The sequence below is a fragment of the Schistocerca gregaria genome, chromosome 2 (genome assembly GCF_023897955.1).
Source record: "Schistocerca gregaria isolate iqSchGreg1 chromosome 2, iqSchGreg1.2, whole genome shotgun sequence".
In the NCBI taxonomy this organism is placed as follows: domain Eukaryota; kingdom Metazoa; phylum Arthropoda; class Insecta; order Orthoptera; family Acrididae; genus Schistocerca; species Schistocerca gregaria.
The window spans coordinates 931,562,833-931,582,838 of NC_064921.1; the positions used below are offsets into that span (position 1 = coordinate 931,562,833).

At 42.2% G+C, this 20,006-nt stretch overlaps 1 protein-coding gene across 1 annotated transcript in view; it reads right to left on the reverse strand.

Annotated features, from left to right (window-relative positions):
• The window catches only part of LOC126335376 (UPF0430 protein CG31712), a 98,687-nt gene extending 79,634 nt beyond the window's left edge, over positions 1–19,053 (reverse strand). Inside the window, exon 1 of the mRNA XM_049998591.1 lies at positions 18,276–19,053. Coding sequence (XP_049854548.1) covers positions 18,276–18,415 — 140 coding nt within the window. The 5' untranslated portion in view covers positions 18,416–19,053. The remainder of the gene's footprint in view (positions 1–18,275) is intronic.
• Between the last annotated feature and the right edge of the window lie 953 nt (positions 19,054–20,006).

The window sequence follows — 20,006 nt, forward strand, 5'->3', positions numbered from 1 at the left end:
CACTTCCAAGGTGGTATGTAGGGGGACGTAGGGGGATCGAGTCACCAAGACATCGAAGCGAATCAAAGTGCAGACCCCACAAGATGCTATCCCAGAGCAAGCACGGTTCTAACAGAATGCCCAATAACCACATAAAGTGGGGGAGTGGTTGTCACAGAAATGTGTTTCTTGAAGAACAAGACAGAACACAGAATAAGAAGAGACAAGACATTGCATTTCTGATAGGTGACGATAGTAGCCGTTGCAGTTACACTGGATGATTGCGTGACGTCAGTCCAAGGTAGGCATGAAGGCGCTGAGAACAACGTCACGTCACTTTGTCAGTAGTTGTCACCGACAAGAATGGGGTGACAACCATAAATAAGATGTCTGATTCAGGTTGCAAGAAGGGAGTTGGCACCACCGGGGACACCCTGTCTTGGGATTTATATTTCTTTTTCTTCTCTTTCTGAGATGGAGGAGGGCAGGACACAGAGGCGTCTGCAAGATCGGGAACAGTAAGAGAGCAGACAACCTTGGGGACCACAGATGGTGCGCATCGTGGCCACGTGGTGGTAACAGTCTTCTGGCCTGAGAGACGCCGGGGAGCGGGTTCCCAGGAGAGAATGGGAGTCTGTATGAAAGAGGGTGTGGGTGCAACACGTCTTTAATTCCTGTAAAACTCTTGACCTCAGTCTCTGCTAACCTCCGGTCTCAGAGCCACCTCCACCCTGCCACAGGACCCCCAACTTTGCTTCTCCCCGACCCTCAATGTCTCCACGTCCTCTGTTTTGTTAGGCCCTCCCAACCCCATCCTCCAAATCATTATCATGTGTGTGTCATGTTTCTACTCATGCATCTACTGCTTCACCCTCCAACATTCCCACCCCATATACCTGCTGCCTCTCCAAGCCATCAGCCACCCTTCCCAAACTCATCCTCCTGCCTCACATCTCCCCTCATCTACTCAACCCAATGTACCCCCTCACCCAGTCTGCCTGCAGAACAGCATTCAGCCAACACAACGTAAGCCATATAGGAGAAGGAGAGGAGAGGAGGGGGGGGGGGGGGGTTGGTTGGTTGAAGGGACCAGACTACAAAGGCCATTGGTCGCTTTTTCCATGACAATGAAACTCCCACAAGGAACAAAAACAAGCAACGGTGATGACAAGGGATGACGCAGAACAAGAAAGACATAGACAATGACCAGTAAATAGGAATTAAAAACACACTGAGTGTTACAGTGATTGGCTGACCATGGAAACAAAAAAAGGAAAAGCCAACCGCCAAGAGACACACTAAAATGCCCAAACTAAAACCGTAGGCCAAAGGCCAGTCTCAACACAAAAAAAAAAGAGAGAAACACTCAGATCGAGCGATAAAAGCCCCCTGCACGAATAAAACTCAAAACTAAGCCTGCCATGGCAGAGTCATACGATAAAAGTGCAGGGAGTGTATCAGGCAGTGCAAACGTCTGCCTGAGCGGAGTTAAAAACGGACAGTCCAACAAAATGTGGACTACTGTCAATGCTGAATTACAGTGACAGAGAGGTGGGTCCTTGCAGCGCAATAAATTACCATGCGTCATCCAGGTGTGGCCAATGCGCAGTCGGCAGAGTACAACAGAGTCCTTCCGAGAGGCCTGCAAGGAGGAGTGCCACACACCGGAGTCTCCTTGACAATCCGAAGTTTGTTGGGTGAAGACAAGGTGCACTATTCATCACCCCAGGTACCAACAACCTTCTGCCACAAAACTGAATGGAGATCACATTCCGAAAGGCCAGTCTCCATAGCCGGTGCACCTACAGCCTGTTAGGCCAGCGTGTCAACACATTCATTACCCGGGATGCCAACATGACCCAGGGTCCACATAAAAACCACGGAGTGGCCGCAATGAGCAAGAGTACGGACGGACTCCTGCATAGGCGAGGAAAACACTGGTCAATAGCTCGTAAATCGCCCTGGGAGTTTCTACAGATAATGAAGGACTCACCTGACCAGTAGCAGATATAATCTAGGGCGCGAGAGATGTCGACCAGCTCAGCAGTGAAAACACTGCAGCCAGCCAGCAATGAGCGTTGTTCAGAATGATCCCAAAGAGTAAGAGCATAACCAACTCTACCAGCAACCATCGAACTGTTAATACAGACCATGTCAGAGCCATGAAACACGGCAAGGATGGAAAGAAAGTGGCAGCAGAGGGCCTCAGGAGGGATTGAGTCCTTTGGGCCCTGTGCCAAATCCAGCCGAAGGCATGGCCAGGGCACACACCACGGGGTATATGTATATGGGCCCAGAAAAAGAGGTGGGAGAGGGAAAAACTCTAGCCCAGAGAGAAGAGCCTGGACACGAACCAGGATCATACACCCTGACCAGGGCCGCCGTTCTGGAAGATAGATGACCGAGTTGGGGAACAGGAGACAGTAATTTGGATGCCCGGGCAAGCTACAAACACATGCAGCATAAGGGGCCAATAGTCACTGGCACCAGATCTGCAATGGAGCGACACCAGCCTTCAGAAGTAGGCTGTTTACAGGGCATGTGCGGCAAGCTCCGGTGGTGAGTCGGATCCCACAGTGAAGCATAGAGTCAAGCAACTGCAACGCGGAAGGCAATGCCAAACCATAAGCCAGACTCCCATAATCGAGAAGGCACTGAATCAACTCCTGATACACTATTAGAAGGGTAAACCGATTGGCACCCCAGCTGGTTTGACTCCAGCAACGAAGAACATTAAGATGCCGCCAAAACATCTGTTTATGCTGCCGAATATGAGGGAGCCAGGACAACCAGGCATCAAAAAGCAAGCCCAACAACCAATGCGTCTCCACCACGACAAGAGGTTCGCCGTCAAGATAAAGCCATGGCTCAGGGTAAACAATGTGACACTGGCAGAAATGCATGACAAGTCTTGGGAGCCGAGAACTGGAAGCCGTGCATGACAGCCCAAGACCGAGCACTGCGGATAGCGCCCTGTAGCTGCCTTTCAGCAACCGCAATGCCAGTGGAGCTATAGTACAGGCAAAACTCATAAGCATACAAAGAAGCTGATATGAACATTCCCACAGCTGCAGCTAGCCCGTTGATAGCAACTAAAAAGAGGCAGACACTCAAGACAGAGCCTTGCTGGACCCCATTCTCCTGGACTCAGGAGAAACCCATTTGCACACTGGAGGAACGAAGCAAGAGAATATTTTGAATAAAAAGTGGGAGCAGGTCCATAAGACACCACCCATGAAGTATGGTGAGGATGTGACGTCGCCACATTGTATTGTATGCCTTCCGCATGTCAAAAAAGATGGCAACCAGACGCTGACAGCGGGCAAATGCTGTGCGGATGGCAGATTCGAGGCAGACAAGATTATTGGTGGCAGTGCGGCCCTTATGGACTCACCATGCATTCGAACAACTTGCACAGAACATTGGTGAGGCTAATGGGGCATTAGCTGTCCATCTCCAGGGGGTTCTTACCAGCTTCATTACTGGGATGATAATGCTTTCCCGCCATTGAGAGGGGAACTTCCCCTCAACCCAGATACAGTTGAAAAGTCGAGGGAGGTGTCACTGGCAGTTCATCAAGAGGCGTTTGAGCGACAGCCTCTAAACGTGTCTGAAGACTGACACACTCGCTGTAAAGAGAGTTAAGGATGTAGACAAAGACTCCACCAGATACCCCCTCATGAACTGCCCGATTCTTATAATAACCCCAACAGCCACAGAGGGTGGGGGTTCGCATCATCGGAAACCAAGTTTCCTGGAGAGCAATGCAGAATATAGGGTGAAGGCTGAGAAGTTGTCGGAGCTCAGCAAGGTTGTGGAAAAAACCGCTGCAATTCCACTGGAGGATGACATTGTCTGCGCCACCGATTGAGTACCCATTCAATCGACATCCATGGTGTCCAAGGGTCCGGCGAGATCTAGGTCTTCAGTGGACACCAGAATCTCCACCCCACCCTCAGACGCAGAGCTTGTAGGTTGCGGTGGTGTGGGCACCACCACAAGTTCCTTGGTCTTAGAGGCCTTATTCTTGGACTTTTCTCGCTGCTCCTTGGGTTTCACTGGCTGGAAGGGCTTAACTGCTTCAGTCTCTGGGACTGAGGAGGATTGTGAAGCCCCACAACCAGCTGCTTGTGGTTACTTACACCACTGGTGGGCATCATCCTTCCCACTAGTGGAAACCTGGGAAGGGAGGAACCCAAGGGACCCCTTCCAGCTTAGAAATGGGGACGGACATCCCTGATGGGTAGGTGGGTGAGTGTGGAGCAGGGGGGGGGGGGGGGGGGTCTTGCAGGAGCAACAGGAAGGGTAGTGGCCCCCATGGTCAAGGGGGCAGGTGTAGTCTTGTAGCTAGGGGAGCCGACGAATTCGCTGAACTGATAGGAAACTGTTGTCGTAGCAGTGGCATAAGAGGAAGTCATTTGCACAAGATGGAGACATTCATATTTCCTCTTAGCCTCAGTGTAGGTCAGTCGGTCCAGGGTCTTATATTCCATGATTTTCCACTCTTTCTGTAAAATCCTGCAGTCTGGTGAGCAAGGTGAACGATGTTCTCCACAGTTGACACAGATGGGAGGCGCAGCACATGGAGTATTGGGATGTGATGGGCGTCTGCAATCTTGACATGTAAGGCTGGAAGTAGAGTGGGAAGACATATGGCAAACTTCTAGCACTTAATGCATCGCATCAGGGGAGGGATTATAGGGCTTGACATCACAGCAGTAGAACATCACATTACCTTACCAGGTAATGTGTCACCCTCAAAGGCCAAGATGAAGACATCGGTGGCAACCTGATTATCTATGGATCCCAGTGGACAAACTGGACGAAACCGCTCTAGACTGGCTCGGAGTTCGTTATCAGACTGCAAAAGAAGGTCCCTGTGGAATATAATACCCTGTACCATATTTAAACTCTTATGGGGCGTGATGAAACATCCCACAACTTGTCACAAGCGAGTAATGCCCGTGACTGGGCAGAGGATGCTGTTTTGATAAAAACTGACCCAGAGAGCATTTTGGACAAGCCCTCCACCTCCCAAAACTTATCCTCTAAATGCTCCACAAAGACCTGAGGCATCATGGACATATAGGATTCCCCATCAACTCTCATACATACTAGGTAGTGGGGCAAATAAGCTTCGCTGCCATTCTTAGCCTTTCGTTCCACTCATGGTGTGGCCAGAGAGGGAAACTATTTGGGGTCATACGTGCTTGCATTAAATTGAGCCCTGGAATGCTTAGAGACTGCTGGCGGCTGGCCACCAGCAAGAGATGTGCCGCACTTCACTGCATGTCATCCGCCCTGATGCCACCCACTCTAACCAAGGGCATTCCCCATGGGCGCCAACCAGCTGCAGCAAGGGCCACCTGGTAGGATGGCCATTGCCGGGAGTCCCGATGCCTAAGGGATACAGGCATCTACTTCTTAGCATACGTGGGGAGTTAATGATGCAGGCATCAGCAGAGTGGTCCCTGTGTTGTCAGGGGGGCTACAACCAACAGGGTGCATGGCGACCCCACCACAACAGACTGGTTACCATGCTGGTATCAGGTGCAAAGAAGTCTATGGTCGTTGTCGGCACAGAAAGCAACACAGCATAGTGGATGGCGGAAACTGCACCCAGGAATGTATCCTTGCCCAAGAGACGGAGAGTGAGCGGGACTGCAATGCGACGAGAAAGCAGGTTAAAGATCTCAATGCATGACTGACATGATGCACCATGTAAGACACCCTTCCCCAATTGGTTTGCTCTTCGGAAAAATTTGGAAGTATGGAGGTCAAACCCTACAGGGGACCATCACATAAAGGCTGAAAAATGTGAGACTCCTTTTAGTTGCTTCTTACAACAGGCAGGAATACTATAGGCCTATCCTAACCCCTGGACCTGCAGGGGAAGGGGGGGTTTCAGTCTTGTGCATTTTGACAATCATGTTGATACTTTAATGTTTCTACTATTCAGTGAGTTGTTACCTTCACCCCTAAATAATTTACATTCTTTTATAAATTACAGAGCACAGCAATCAGTCGTCCTATATGCAGGTTTTATTTGGCAAATCCAACCATTGTCAATGCACTATTTTCTAGTCTCAACGCATGTCAGTTCCCTGTTGTTCGGGCAACAGTCACAGTTCTTTGAGTAATATGAATGTGCCAAATAAAACCTGAAAAAAAAAATTAAAGAAAGAAAAAGAAGATGACCGAATGCTGCGCTCTGTAATTTATAAATCACATCACAGTCACTGAGTGCACCCACATCCGTAATGGAAGGTAACTTGATCAATTTACAATCTGCCAGAACTCTCCATATTTCAGCCTATTTACTCTACAGGGAAGAAGAAAAAAACAGTGTAGAAGCCAACTAAGTGTTGAAATGTGCACGTGAACACAATGTATGGTAGTGTGCAGTAACATTATAATTTAAACCTCTCGAGTTCAGCCAATGATCACTGCTTGGCAGAAAAAGATTGGTCACTCAGTTAACAGCTTAAAGAGTTAGTCACTGCACTTGGTATGCTCTTTATTTCCCATGTAATTTGAATTACCAAGTTTTCCTTCAAATGCTAAACATTTTGCTGACTCCCACCTACACAGCAATAAATTACCACCAAGATAGAATATGAGAAATCAGAGTTTGCCTGGAAAAACTTAGGTGTTCATTGTTACCACTTGCTATTCAAGATTGAAAAGCTAGAGAAATATTCTGAGAGGTGTACTAAGAATCCTCTGCCCAGCACTTAAGTTTGAACTGTTAAGTAATCATGTGGATGTAGATGCAATTAGATCTGATACTGTATCTTCAAAGTAGTGTCTTTTTAGACTAGCTCTCAGATGATTTGCAGGGAGGTGATGTCTTGTTTGACTTAAAAGTGTGATTTACACATTCTCTTGAGGGTTTTGACTTGACGAAGACTCTTTATTGCCAGTACATTCTAATTATATAATTTTAATACATTACACACAATGGTTCAAACCCTGATTAACTGCTTTCACTGAGAACTATTTGATGTTATTACTTTTTCACATTGTAACTGCATTGTGTAGGCCTATGAAGCCAAAATTTTCCCCCTCTTATACAGTAATCATCATGAAAGATAAGTTAATGAAAACATAAAATTGGTGCTTAATTATGATCAATGAAGATAATGTGCTTCTATCTTTAGGAAATATGCAATGTGATGCATAACACAAATTACAGAGAAAAACAAAATTAATAACTATGCAGAGAATGGGGTTTTTGCTTAGAATCGTTGCCTGAAGCCTTCTGGGAAATAACAGCAAATCTATTTCACGATATATTCTCTCTCTCTCTCTCTCTCTCTCTCTCAGGAACCCAGAAACCCCATAATGCCATTCTGCATGATGCACATAAAATCTTCTCATAATTCTTTGAAATTCAGTACCAAATTGAGTACAGGGGGTGATTAAACAGACAGAAAACAATTACATATGCACACTACCTTGTTCTTTTACTTCCACTCCCAAGCCTATAACTGTAGCTCAATTTGAACAATTGTGCTAAGAAAAGTTACAGAAAAATGGTCGGACTCAGTTTTAATTTTCATATATTAAACTGATGAAAGGCAGAAATTTAAAAATGTAGCAAATGAAGTAGGCGAAAGGGAATACAAACATATAAAAAAATGAAATTTACAGTAAGTGCAATAGTGCTGGGAGAGCTAGCCATGACAAAACATTTCCTCCTTGTATGTAAGATGTATGAGACAGGAGAAATACCCTCAGGCTTCAAGCAGAATGTGGTACTTCCAATTTCAAAGAAAGCAGCTGCTGACAGGTGTAAAATTAGTAAGTCATAGTGGTTATAGTTGCAAGAGACTAACACAAATTCTTAACAGAAGAATGGAAAAACTGGTAGAAGCCTACATCGGAGAAGATCACTTTGGATTACAGAGAAATGCATGAACACATGAGGCAATACTGACCCTACAATGTATCTTAGAAGTTGGGTTAAGGACAGGCAAACCTACCCTTACAGCATTTGTTGTAGACTTTAGAGAAAGCTTTTGACAATATTGACTTGAATACTCTCTTTGAAATACTGGTACAGCAGAGGTAAAATACAGGGAGCGGAAGGCTACCTACAACTTGAACAGAAACCAGATGGCTGTAATAAGAGTCAGGGGATATGAAAGGAAAACAGTGGTTCAGAATGTAGCCTATCCCTCCTGTTATTCAATATGTACATCAAGCAAGCAATATAGAAAACCAAAGAAAAATTTGGAGTAGGAATTAAAATCCATGGAGAAGACATAAAAACGTAGAGGTTTGCCGATAACATTGTAATTCTGTCAGACAGTAAAGTACTTGGAAGAGCAGTTGAACGAAACGGACAGTGTTTTGAAAGGAGGATATAAAATGAATGTCAACAAATGGGAAACATGGATAATGGAATGCAGCCTAATTAAACTGGGTGATGCTAAGGAACACAGATTAGGAAATGAGACACTTAAAGAAGTAGATGAGTTTTGCTATTTTGGCAGCAAAATGACTGATGATTGCTGCAGTATAGAGGATATGAAGTACTGAATATAATTGGGGAGACAAGAAATTTGAGGCACAACTTGATCAAAAGAAGTAGTCAGCTGATAGGACACATTCTGAGACATCAAGGAATAACCAATTTAGTACTTGAGGAAAGTGTGGCACGTAAAAATCATAGAGGGAGACCAAGACATGTATACAGTAAGCAGAATCAGAAGGATGTAGGTTCCAGTAGTTATTCGGAGATGAAGAGACTCACACAGGTCAGAGTAGCATGGAGAGCTGCATCGAACTAGTCTTTGGAAAGAAGACCACAACAACAACATATTAAATGAATCATTATAACAGCAATAATAAAAGCATGTACACCCTTGCATTTTTTTAAGACTCAATGAGGATTTTTCGAATGTTGTTCAAGGTGATGTCCATCTGCATTCAATGTTTTTCACTCTAAATGAGAATCTTGATGAAACGAACAGGTTTTGTTGCTGGGGTTCCTAAAGTATCTTCAATCTTTTTGACATTCTGTGGTTTTCCCACATGATCATTAACATAAAGTTCTCCTACATCCATCAAACTTTGAAAACCGATACTGTTTCCTAGGAGTATAAAAAACTGTGCCCAACATAAACAGTTTTTACACAGGATATGAAACTTAACGGCAAGCACAAATAAAAATAGCTAATTATTACAAAATGTAACTTTTCTGATATATATATATATTTTTTTTTCGGATGGTACCTAATATCTTTCTATGTGATGCCTCAGCTTTGTAATAGTGACATAAAATGTGAGTACGGTGTTACTGATTAGTGTAACAGACTAAGACACTGAAAGAGCAGTGGGGGCAATTCCACTGTAGTTCATTGCTTTTCCCCACACTTGTGGGTGTATGGTGGTCATGAGGTGCACTAGCATTTGCTGACGTTTACTTGATCACTACTTGAACGATGGGAAAGATGATTCCTGCATAAGAGGAATTCTTTATTGGTAGAACTGTAGAAGTGTGAAAGCAGCTGACAGGCACACAGACCACTTTGAAACAATTTAAAATGTCATGGAATTAAGAAGATGAGCAAACTTGTTATGCTCAAAAAAGAAAGTGTGTCTTTTGTATGTTACATAACAACATATTACCCTGGAAACCTGAAAGAAAAGTTAACGCTATAACACTACCACAAAAAAAGAATTCTGAGCAAATAAATGTTAACAATAGCTGTATAAGCTAATGGAAAATCTTAGATAAAATATCCTACAAGTATTTAACTACAATGATGTCAACTGAATCTACCAATACCAGACACTGGCATTGACTAGCAATGAAACTATTTTGTTAGTCCAGTCAAATCACCACAAATGGTCAAATACGGAAAAATATTCATGTAGCCACAAAATTTTTGTACAGTGGAAGGAGGGAATGTTATGAACAACAACAAAAATCTCCACCACTGACTTGAGGGTGGGATTCGTCATTTAAAGGTCACTTTTTAATGTTTTTCTCGAATTATTCAAAACTGTTTTCCATTACATAAGCAAATTCTGTTATATTTCTAACAAAAAACGCCCTATTCTCTTTTTCTTTGCCACTTTCCTTGTTGCAGTGGATGGAAATGTCCCCACATTAGTAAAAATAGTTTTTAATGGTGTAGAATTAGTGTTTAAGGTTAAATGAAGTGGGTTACGAACAAACATTAAAAGTGTGTACCACATCTCAGTGGATTAGGGATAACTTGTGTTCTAGGAGATGTGACATGGTGGAGGGACCAGATGTGGAAGGTAGGCGTACAAGCATTAGGTAAGGTAGGATGCAGCATTGTGGTCATGTAATTTCCTATTTCATAAGTCTGCAAACTGAAGAGCAAGCAGGTGGTTTCCAACTCTATCTACAAAACTATGTCACAAGAGGCTACTACAACTTGTTTCAGGAAGTTATGTCAACCCTCTGCAGCATGCATTATGTTGGTGGTGCCATGAGCAGACATGTCCTGGAGGTATTTATATTCCATCACGTGTGTTAATGCTGCACGGAATACAGGTATTAATAATTAATAATATTAAAGCAAAAAATGCATAGGATGGAATCTATGCTAATCTCTGCACACTAGTCTACACTGCTAGGGGGGACATTGATTCTTAGTCATTGTGTACAGCAAACTTCCATGGAATAACGGATGGATTGATGGGGTTAAAAGGCCCAAACTATGAGTTCATCTGTTCCTTAATCCTATAAGTCAAGCCAGGAACAGTCCCCAGAGGACAAAAGACAAATCCCAATGGACTCGATTGTATATGAGAATCAAGAAAACCATGCGACATGAGCTAACAGAAGTGAGAGGGGGTGAAAGGGTGATGACGGGAGAGCTGTCCCACTCCAAAAGCTACTGGAGGCCCCCGAGACATGTTATGCAGCCGGAAACACACCCTTTGCATCCGACCAGTGCTTCTACACCCTATGTTGCCACAAGAAACTAGCTAAATGGAAAAGATAAAATCTCTGGAAAGAAGATAATAACAGTGAGTCTGTCAACCAATGACAGATGTAAACGAATAAACTGAATTAAAAAGGTGGAAAGGGCAGGAGCCAGACCAGACCACCTTGCAAGGGTAGCCAATGGGACCCTTGAGTCAGAGCAGATGACGGATCACCTCTACAATCCCTCAAGCGGCCAATGAGGCTAAGGTGCCCTACATCATGGAGAGAAGTAAAAACCACTTTCACAGATAAAACATAAAACCAAATCAAATGCTACAGCGGTATCTGCTAGCAGTAGAAGAGCATGTCTGCAAGTTTAAGGTTTCACAGAAAGGTGGCCAAATTACGGCAGTCCCGAAGGGTATAGGTCATCTTGAGACGGGCACCACATTGACAGTGGGATGGATCCCCATGTTGGATGATGTGGGCATGGATCAGCCAGTGTGGCCAATGCAAAGCCGACAGAGGACAGCAGATTCCCTGCTAGAAGCATGAAGTGAAGTCTGTCACAGGGTACTGTGCTCTTTTATGATTCACAGTTTACTTGGAGAAACCAGGACACTCCCATCTGCATCCCAGGGCTCCAACAATTGTTGGTGTACAGCCAAGTAAAGGTCCGGTTCCAGTACCCCATTTCCAAAGTTTGGACCCAAGTAGCCAACTTGGCCAACCAGTTATCATGTTTCCAGAATGAGATTTTCACTCTGCAGCGGAGAGTGCGCTGATATGAAACTTCCTGGCAGATTACAACTGTGTGCCCAACCAACACTCGAACTCGGGACCATTGCCTTTCGTGGGCAAGTGCTCTGACCAACTGAGCTACCGAAGCAAGACTCACGCCCGATACTCACAGCTCTACTTCTGCCAGTATCTTGTAAAGTTTGGAAGGTAGGAGACGAGATACTGGTAGAAGTAAAGCTGTGAGTACCGGGCGTGAGTCGTGCTTCGTTAGCTCAGATGGTAGAGCACTTGCCCGCGAAAGGCAATGGTCCCGAGTTCGAGTCTCGGTCGGGCATACAGTTTTAATCTGCCAGGAATTTTCAGTTATCATGTTCATTCCCTGGGATCCCAAGGTGACCAAGAGTCAATACAATTAACTACAGACCATCCAGCATGGTGGAGATCATGAAGGAGATCCTGAATAAGTACAACAAATCAGACTGAAGACTAATTGAGGAGTCACTGCCGAATAAGAACGACTCGACAGTCCAAGAACAAAATTGGCTTGCATCCATTCAACAGGGAGCGTAGTTCACTGCATCTTGTACACAAAACTGGTTCATCCACCAATCATAGCGCTGTCAGTGTATAGCACGCCTGAGACCAGAAATGTGTCAAAGCTGTCCAGAAATAGGTGGGGAAAACACCATAGGTTCTACTGAGTCTTTTGATCCAAAGGAGAGATCTATGCAGATCCAAGAATGGGGTACACACGATTTTTCGCTAATATGGTGTGACTTGGGGGAGGGGGAGGGGGGGGGGGGAGGAGACTCAGCACGTGAACGGCAATTGTCATTCCAGCCCTTCGCCTGTTGTGGAAAGTAGATCTCCGTAGCAGGAAAAAGGACACCATAGTTCACATGCTAAGATGAACAGCGAAAGTGTTTTGTATAGTTAGTAGCAGTTACTGGCTCCTAAATTGTAAGGGTAAGACACCACCCTCCACGAGTAGGCTGTTCATAGGACTGGTTCAAACGGCATCTCTCGCAAGTTGGATCCCACAATGGTGTATTGGGTCCAGCATCCGCAATGCTAAGCCACCCTCCAATTCTGGTTTGGGTGGACAGTACGATAGTGACAGAAGTGTACAACATATATCTTGGAGGAAACAAACCTGGAAGCCATGGGTGAGAGCCCAAGACTTCACATTTTGCATGGCACCCTGCAGTCAGAGTTCAGCAACTCCCACAGTTAAGGAGCAATAGTAGATGCAGAAGCCATCAGCTTCTAGGGAGGGTGACACTGTAAACCCCTAAGGTGCAGCAAAATCATTGACAGCCACTACAAAAATCAGTGACATAGGGGTAGAAGGTCCAATGGTAGCAACACACATCCATCAGCATTCTTCTTTCAGTTGTTTTATGAGGTAGTGGACATGGGTTCGGAGCCATTAAAAGGTAATGAGGTGTTCCATTGATGGACGCTCATGGCGTTGGAGACCCGCCTCTAATCTCTACTGGCCAAGGCAATTTCGGGCGTCCACCTAGGTAATGTATTCCGTCTGGGTGAGGGGTGGTGGAGCTCTTTCAGGAGAGGCACTTTCCCTCACCACGAGTGCCACTCCCTCTTCATTTTGTGGACAGACTATATCTCCACAGAATATACTGTCCAATTCTCTTATTTGAGCAGACAAAATAACTTCATTGAGTGTGCATTAATACAGTGGAGTTATTTTTAACTATGAAATGAGTACTTACTGGCAAATGTAGTGAGCTATTAAGTAAAAAAAGTTCACCAGACGGCCTGTCAACTACCTACCAAACTGAAAAATCTATCCAAAATGTGATATTGCCAATATGGATTTGACAATATTAAATTCACTGTCTCCACTATCACTGGCTGGAATACTTTTCACAGGATGAGGGGTATCAAGCCGGGGCTCTCCCAAGATCTAAAGAGGGAAAGAAGTTTAAATGGTCTCCCTCTGCAACAGAATTTTATCACCTAGGTATTACGGAACAGAATTCAAGAAATGCATAACTGTACAGTAAACTATATCTCTGCACTTGAACATGATCAGTCCTGCTCCATCCAACAGTCACAACCACTTTGGAAGATATACTGTGGATGTGTGTTACATGGCTTCACTCAGTGCAGCCCACTCTACAACTGCGAACAGTTCCTGAATGGAAGAAATTTATGCAGTCTACCAGTAACATAATTAATGGCGAGATAAGTGCATTAACTTTCTGGCCATTTGTTAATTCACCAAGTGACAACAACACAATTACATGGTTTTACAATACGTTGTCAACAACAGTCAGCAGCTAGGTGCCATATTTACCAACTGATTAACTAAACTGAAAGTAGCTCCACTAAGTAAACATGAGTCAGTTTCAAAGCTCTCTGTGAAAACTAAATGCTCGGCTATGTCTGCCAGAAATTTATAAGGTACACTCCTAAGGGTTGGTGTAACTCTGTGGTATTGCCTGTAGTTGGTTCTTGACATTAGGCGGGGTAAAAAGTGTGGGAAATCGTCTGCTCGCTCTTCAGTTAGCAGATCTATACAGGAGGGAACTGCATGACCACAAGCTGTCAATGTACCTTCCCTTGTGCTTATAGCCTTCGTTCTCCTGCCTGTTACACAACCAGAACACAATTTTTCCCTTAATGTAGTGCTACTGCGCTTAGATGTTGTACAGGCATGTGGTATTTATTCTTAACCCACTTCATTTAACAGTAAACACTGATTTTAAACAATTAAAACACCATTTTAGTAAGTCATGATTTTTCTATATCCAGCAACAAGGAAAATATTAGTTGTAGAGAGTAAAAAGGATGACATTTTTTGTAGGAAGTATAATGTAGCTTAATTATTTTTTTACTGGTAAACATTCAGCAGTTTTTGAGTTGTCCAATAAAAACTCCAAAAACTGACCTTTAAACACCTCCACACCCATCCCTCCCCATGCTCACACATCATGAGTGGGGATTTTTATTATATTGTTCACAGCATCCCATCCTCCTACCACTGCACAAAACTTTGTGACTAAACGAATATATTCCCCTAATTTTCCTTTGCTGTCTGGACAATGTGTCATGTGTGTACAAACAGAAAGAGAGGAAAATATCAAAAACTTTTTGTTTTACATTATATTATTTTTTTAATGTAGGTTTTGGGACAGACTGATCCAACCCATAGCCAGACAGATTGATCTGTAGCATAGCTTAAGTCCATATTAGGTTGAAAGGTGACCATTTGACTGTGACTTAACATAATCATTGAGTGAGAATACAAAATTTTAGTTGTTGAGGCATACTGATCTGTTTCATAGGCCAAGCTCAAGGTTAAGCTGGAAGATGACTGGTTGTGAGTTAGTGAAGTGATAACAAAGGCTGCAAGTAACACCTAAAATATGTCAAACTTCAGTTCAATACCCTCTTGTTTCATGAAAACTTTCTTCACTTACAACAACTGCGAAGAAAATTACCAACTGAAATAGGTAATAAGGTGCAAATTGATACCTACTGTATGAGATTGAAATACCCAATAAAATTTTTCCTTGTCCTCTTATCACATGCTCTGAAAAACAATAAGGTTCAGATGATATCCACAGAGAAAAGTATAAATGTTTCAAGTAGTAATAGCAATAAATGAAAGGAAAGAAGTTGTATAACTTATGGACCTTGTGTGTCTATTGCTTTCACGAATCCCCAAATGAGGCAGGACTACAAATTTTATAAACCTCATACACCTCAAAGACTTTGCCATAAAAATGTTTCCATTTATAAATTAAAGCAGAGTTCTGTGAGAAATAACATTATTAAAAGGAGTTGCAACTTCTCTTTTTTACACCCCAAGCTTATGGATACAATACAACCAGAAGTCAAAGTTGTTCTCTTTGGTGGGGACAATTCCTGGAGATACTAAAATATTTACGGGACTTCTTTAAAATAATCAATACTTTTGCACCACCACAGATACAGTTAACTGGGGATTCTCCAATAAACTTTTATTGGTCTCTTTTCTCAAATAGAAAGATCCCCAATTTATAAAATATGTAATTACTTATAAGAATATATATTGACATGTAATTGCTAAGACAAAACTGCTTAGAAGTTACAGTATCATAACAACTGTTTGGCAATAAATATAAATCCGCATGGGTAAATGTGAAAAGTGAAATAGGGAAAGGACATGAAGAGCAGGAAATCGCACTTCCAAATGCTGCTAACAATATATGGGGGAGGGGGGGAACCTGCAAAATTACATAACCAGTTACCTTATAAAGGCTGATTCAGAAGCTACAATACCTTTGGCTCATGGCGCTATCTTATCATTCATTGGGACAGTGTTACCCCATTGACAAAATTTTTTTAACGTGATACCTTCCTTCATAAGTGGTAATAAACAAAGTTGAAAATTGTTGACCCATATCACTCATATCAGATTCTCCAAAGTATTTGAGACTGGTGAAACAAGACAACAAGTACTTAAATGAGCAGAAGATCCTGACTAGCAATCAACATGCTTCCGAACAGCTAGAAGCAAAAAAACGGCAATACCAGATTACATAGATGATATAATAAGAAACCTAGGAAACAACAGTGTCATAGAAGCTAATTTAAACCTTTTCAAGCTTTCAGTACTATTAGTCATGAAATTCTTTTACATAAGTTGGGAATAATGGGGTTAAAACAGATGGAAAGCAAGTAGCTTATTTGCAAAATACATCACAGATTGTGGAACTCCAATGAGCTCATTCTAGTCACAAAATCAGATTAGAATCTGATGCAAAGTTGAAGCAAGTGTGTCACAGGGCAGTGCGTTAGGCCCCTTCTATCCTAAGTCAGATAAAAAACATACAGTGCTCAGATATTGCAGATAAGATTACATTTTTCTTTAATAGTGAGCTATGTTAAGGACACATTGTCTACAACAACTAATCATTCCTGAAGTCCACAAATTCATGGCTCTAAGTCAACAAACTGTTCCTTAACGAGGAAAAAAAAAATTACATTAAATTTGGAAAAATGAATCAAGACCAATATCTCTATCTGGTACTAGGGAGAAATAAATAAGAAATACTTTGGTGTACAAAACTTTTACTTACTCATGTTGATCGAGAAACTGAAAAAGCATACAACTACTCTCCAAAAGACTTCACTTCGGCATGCTTTGCTCTGAGAATCATTACAAAGGTATGCGCTTCAGAAGATTCTAGAGTGGCTTACTCTGCTTACTTCCTGTCCCTTGTAGAATATGAAGCTTTTTTTTTTGGCTGAAACTAATAATCAATTAAATGAAATTTTTATATTACACAAAAGAGCTATCTGAATCGTGTGACACAGCTCTACAAGAGCTCACTCAGACATTTGAGCCACTTGGTGTCAATCTGTATAATACACAGGAGAAGGATACAGCATTTAGAGCAGAGTTAAAAACAGTTTTTGTGGAGAAGAGTTTCAACAATATATATACAGAATATGTTAAATTGCAGAACTACGAGACCCTCTTTTAACTTGGTTCACTATTTTTTAATCCATTATCAGGTGTACTACCTATGTATGTCTTTGCACAAGACTATTTCTGTTGTTGGTTTCCTGCTTCAGATGCAGTGCAACATCTCTCCTCAAAACAGGGAACCAGTTGCAATAAAAAAGGTAGTGTTCACAGGTGTTTGCATGTTTGTAATTTTCAGATGCACACAACAAAATTTCGTATTCTTGTTGTATTACTGACTTTACTGTCTTTTAAATAAAAATATGATCAAGACTGTTTACTTATTGCACTGCACATCCATGAAGGACATTTCAGTTGGGATCTGTGGAAGATAAAGTAGCATATCTGCTCTTAATTGTAAATATTTACTGTGTATTCTTGTTTTTTTTCTGACATTTTCTACACTCTAGGGATCTCCTCACTATGGATACATTGGAATGAAAAGTACATCTAATCCACTACTTGCACATGATGCAAGATCCTTGTAGACTACGTATGTGGAGTTTTCTGTCCAAATCATTTACTGAGCATGTTGGCTATGGCAGTGTTAATGTGGACTCCCATTCAAGACGAGGGTACCCTGTCCGGTCATCCTGATTTCTCAAGTTGCTAAAGTGATGGTCAAACATTTGATAAGACCAATAAAAGTTCCTGCACTACTGTACGTATGTTTACATATTATTTCTGTTACGTATCCAACATGACTTGCACTGATGCACCGAATAGTCAAAGGGCGAATAAATAAATAAAGACTTATCAATACTCTTGCTAATTCGTATGAAGATTAATTCATACGCGGCAATAAAGTCGGCACGGGTTACTGCTCCAAATTCGTTTGTGCTGTCCACGTATTAGACAGTTTGTTTACATTTCCTTTTAACTGAGAGATGATTCAAAAGCGTATTGGTCAGTTCTACATAAACAAAACGGTGATTAACTATTCTTCTTTTTAATGTCGCAGCACAATGGCAAAATTTTAATCTGCTAGTGAGACGAGCGTTACTGTACATTGCGAATGGCTGTTCGTCCAGCCATCGGTTTTCAACAACGTGGAGAACTTTTGTATTTATAACATATCAGTAAAATCAACGATAAATAATATAAAGGTCTCTGGCATTTCTCTAGTAATCGCACAGTACACACGCCTAGAATACAAGTTACCTTGATTTGTTGCTCCTTTCCCTTGTCTTTTCACTGTGTTTGCTGTGAGAGCTTCTGTCACGAGACTTCGATCTTTTCCGAGAGTGTTTACTTTTGTGCCGCCTTTTCGGTGATTTGCTTCGTGTTCTCGATCTTCCCATGTCGTAAAAATATCACCAAGGAGAATAAAACGAACTGGCCCTAGTGTCAGGAACACAACAGAATCTAACGACAACACATATCCGACATTACTCCAACGCTTCACTCCCCATGTTCAGTATATGCAGTGTTGCCAAGCTGATTAATTGCGCCAAGGAATACTATCAACGAAAAATTAAAACACATGCAGACTCTTAAATCTTTCATTTCCAGCTAACCAACAAGAAAACATGCATTAATGACAAGTAATAGGAATTTATAAACAACCACAACGGAGGGGAACTACAAAACTGTATCGATAGTTGATTTGAGGATAAACGTATCTGGGCAAACAACGAATAACTGGATATACAAATCTTGGGTAATCTATCAGGACTCTAATAACTCATGAGTTCAATAAATGCTCAAAGAGTGAGCTCACAGTTTCTGGATAGTATGCAACTATAAAGGCCATTTAATACATCACGCTCTATCTACGTCCATTACATCTGCGGGAGAGCCTAAAATTTGCACAGATAAATTGTAAGCATCTGCAACCGAATTTTGCGCAGCTGTGAGATGTATGCAGACCCGAAAGTAGGAGATGGAAGTTTAAGGGCCGTATTACACGATGCTCCTTAGAGAACCCCACAAACGAGCTAAGAATAGCAGCGATTCATCGAAGCAATATCGCTGCAAACAGTCGTTCTTTCCGAGCACGCCGCACATGAGAGATCTGTCAAACAGTTTCAACGAATATTAAGAGCGCTACTATGTCGAGAAGATTTACTGTGTGAAATAAATTGCTGTTATTAACAGCAGTGGCAGTTGATCTCCGTATCCCCAAGAATACTTGCAAAAAATAAGTGGTATATGAGGGGAATATAATGTATTAACCATGTTATGAAACGCCTTTCTCGAGAACTTATGTATTTATTCGTCCATAGACCATTTTGGTGCAACAGTATCAGACATATCAGAAACATACACAAACAATATACACATATAAAACATTAACAAAACACAATAGGATAAGGTGAAGATAGGTCATGAAATCGGCTTTGAGCTAATAAAAGGAACTGTCCCAGCATTCACTTTAGCGATAAGGGAGAACCATGGAAAACTCGTGTCAGGATAGTCGAGTGGGGAATAAACTCCAATCCTCCTGAATGTGACTCCAGGACATTAGGACTGGAGTAGCCATCTCGCTCGGTGAAGGATTGAAACAGGAATCGTAAAATACAGCATCTACATTGTGAGTGCAACATGCACAGTAAGTAAATAAATGAAAAAGGAGTTTTGAAAATAAAAACACTAATGAGAAAAATGTCAATATATGAACAAATTATATAGTACAAAATGCATAAAAAACCAGTGATGTAGATAAACCCAAAACTTTGGTTTAAAACACCTCTCAGAAAATTAAACCCAATAGCACATTATATAGCACTGCTAAACGGTATAACGCATCAACACACGAGAACCAGTTGACACCATAAGCATCACCAATAGATTAGCAACAGATCCTTTCACAGCAGAGGTGTGTTGCACTGCATCTGAAATAGAAAGTCAAATGCAGGAAAATTCTTTGCAGAGACAAACAGAGAACTGATG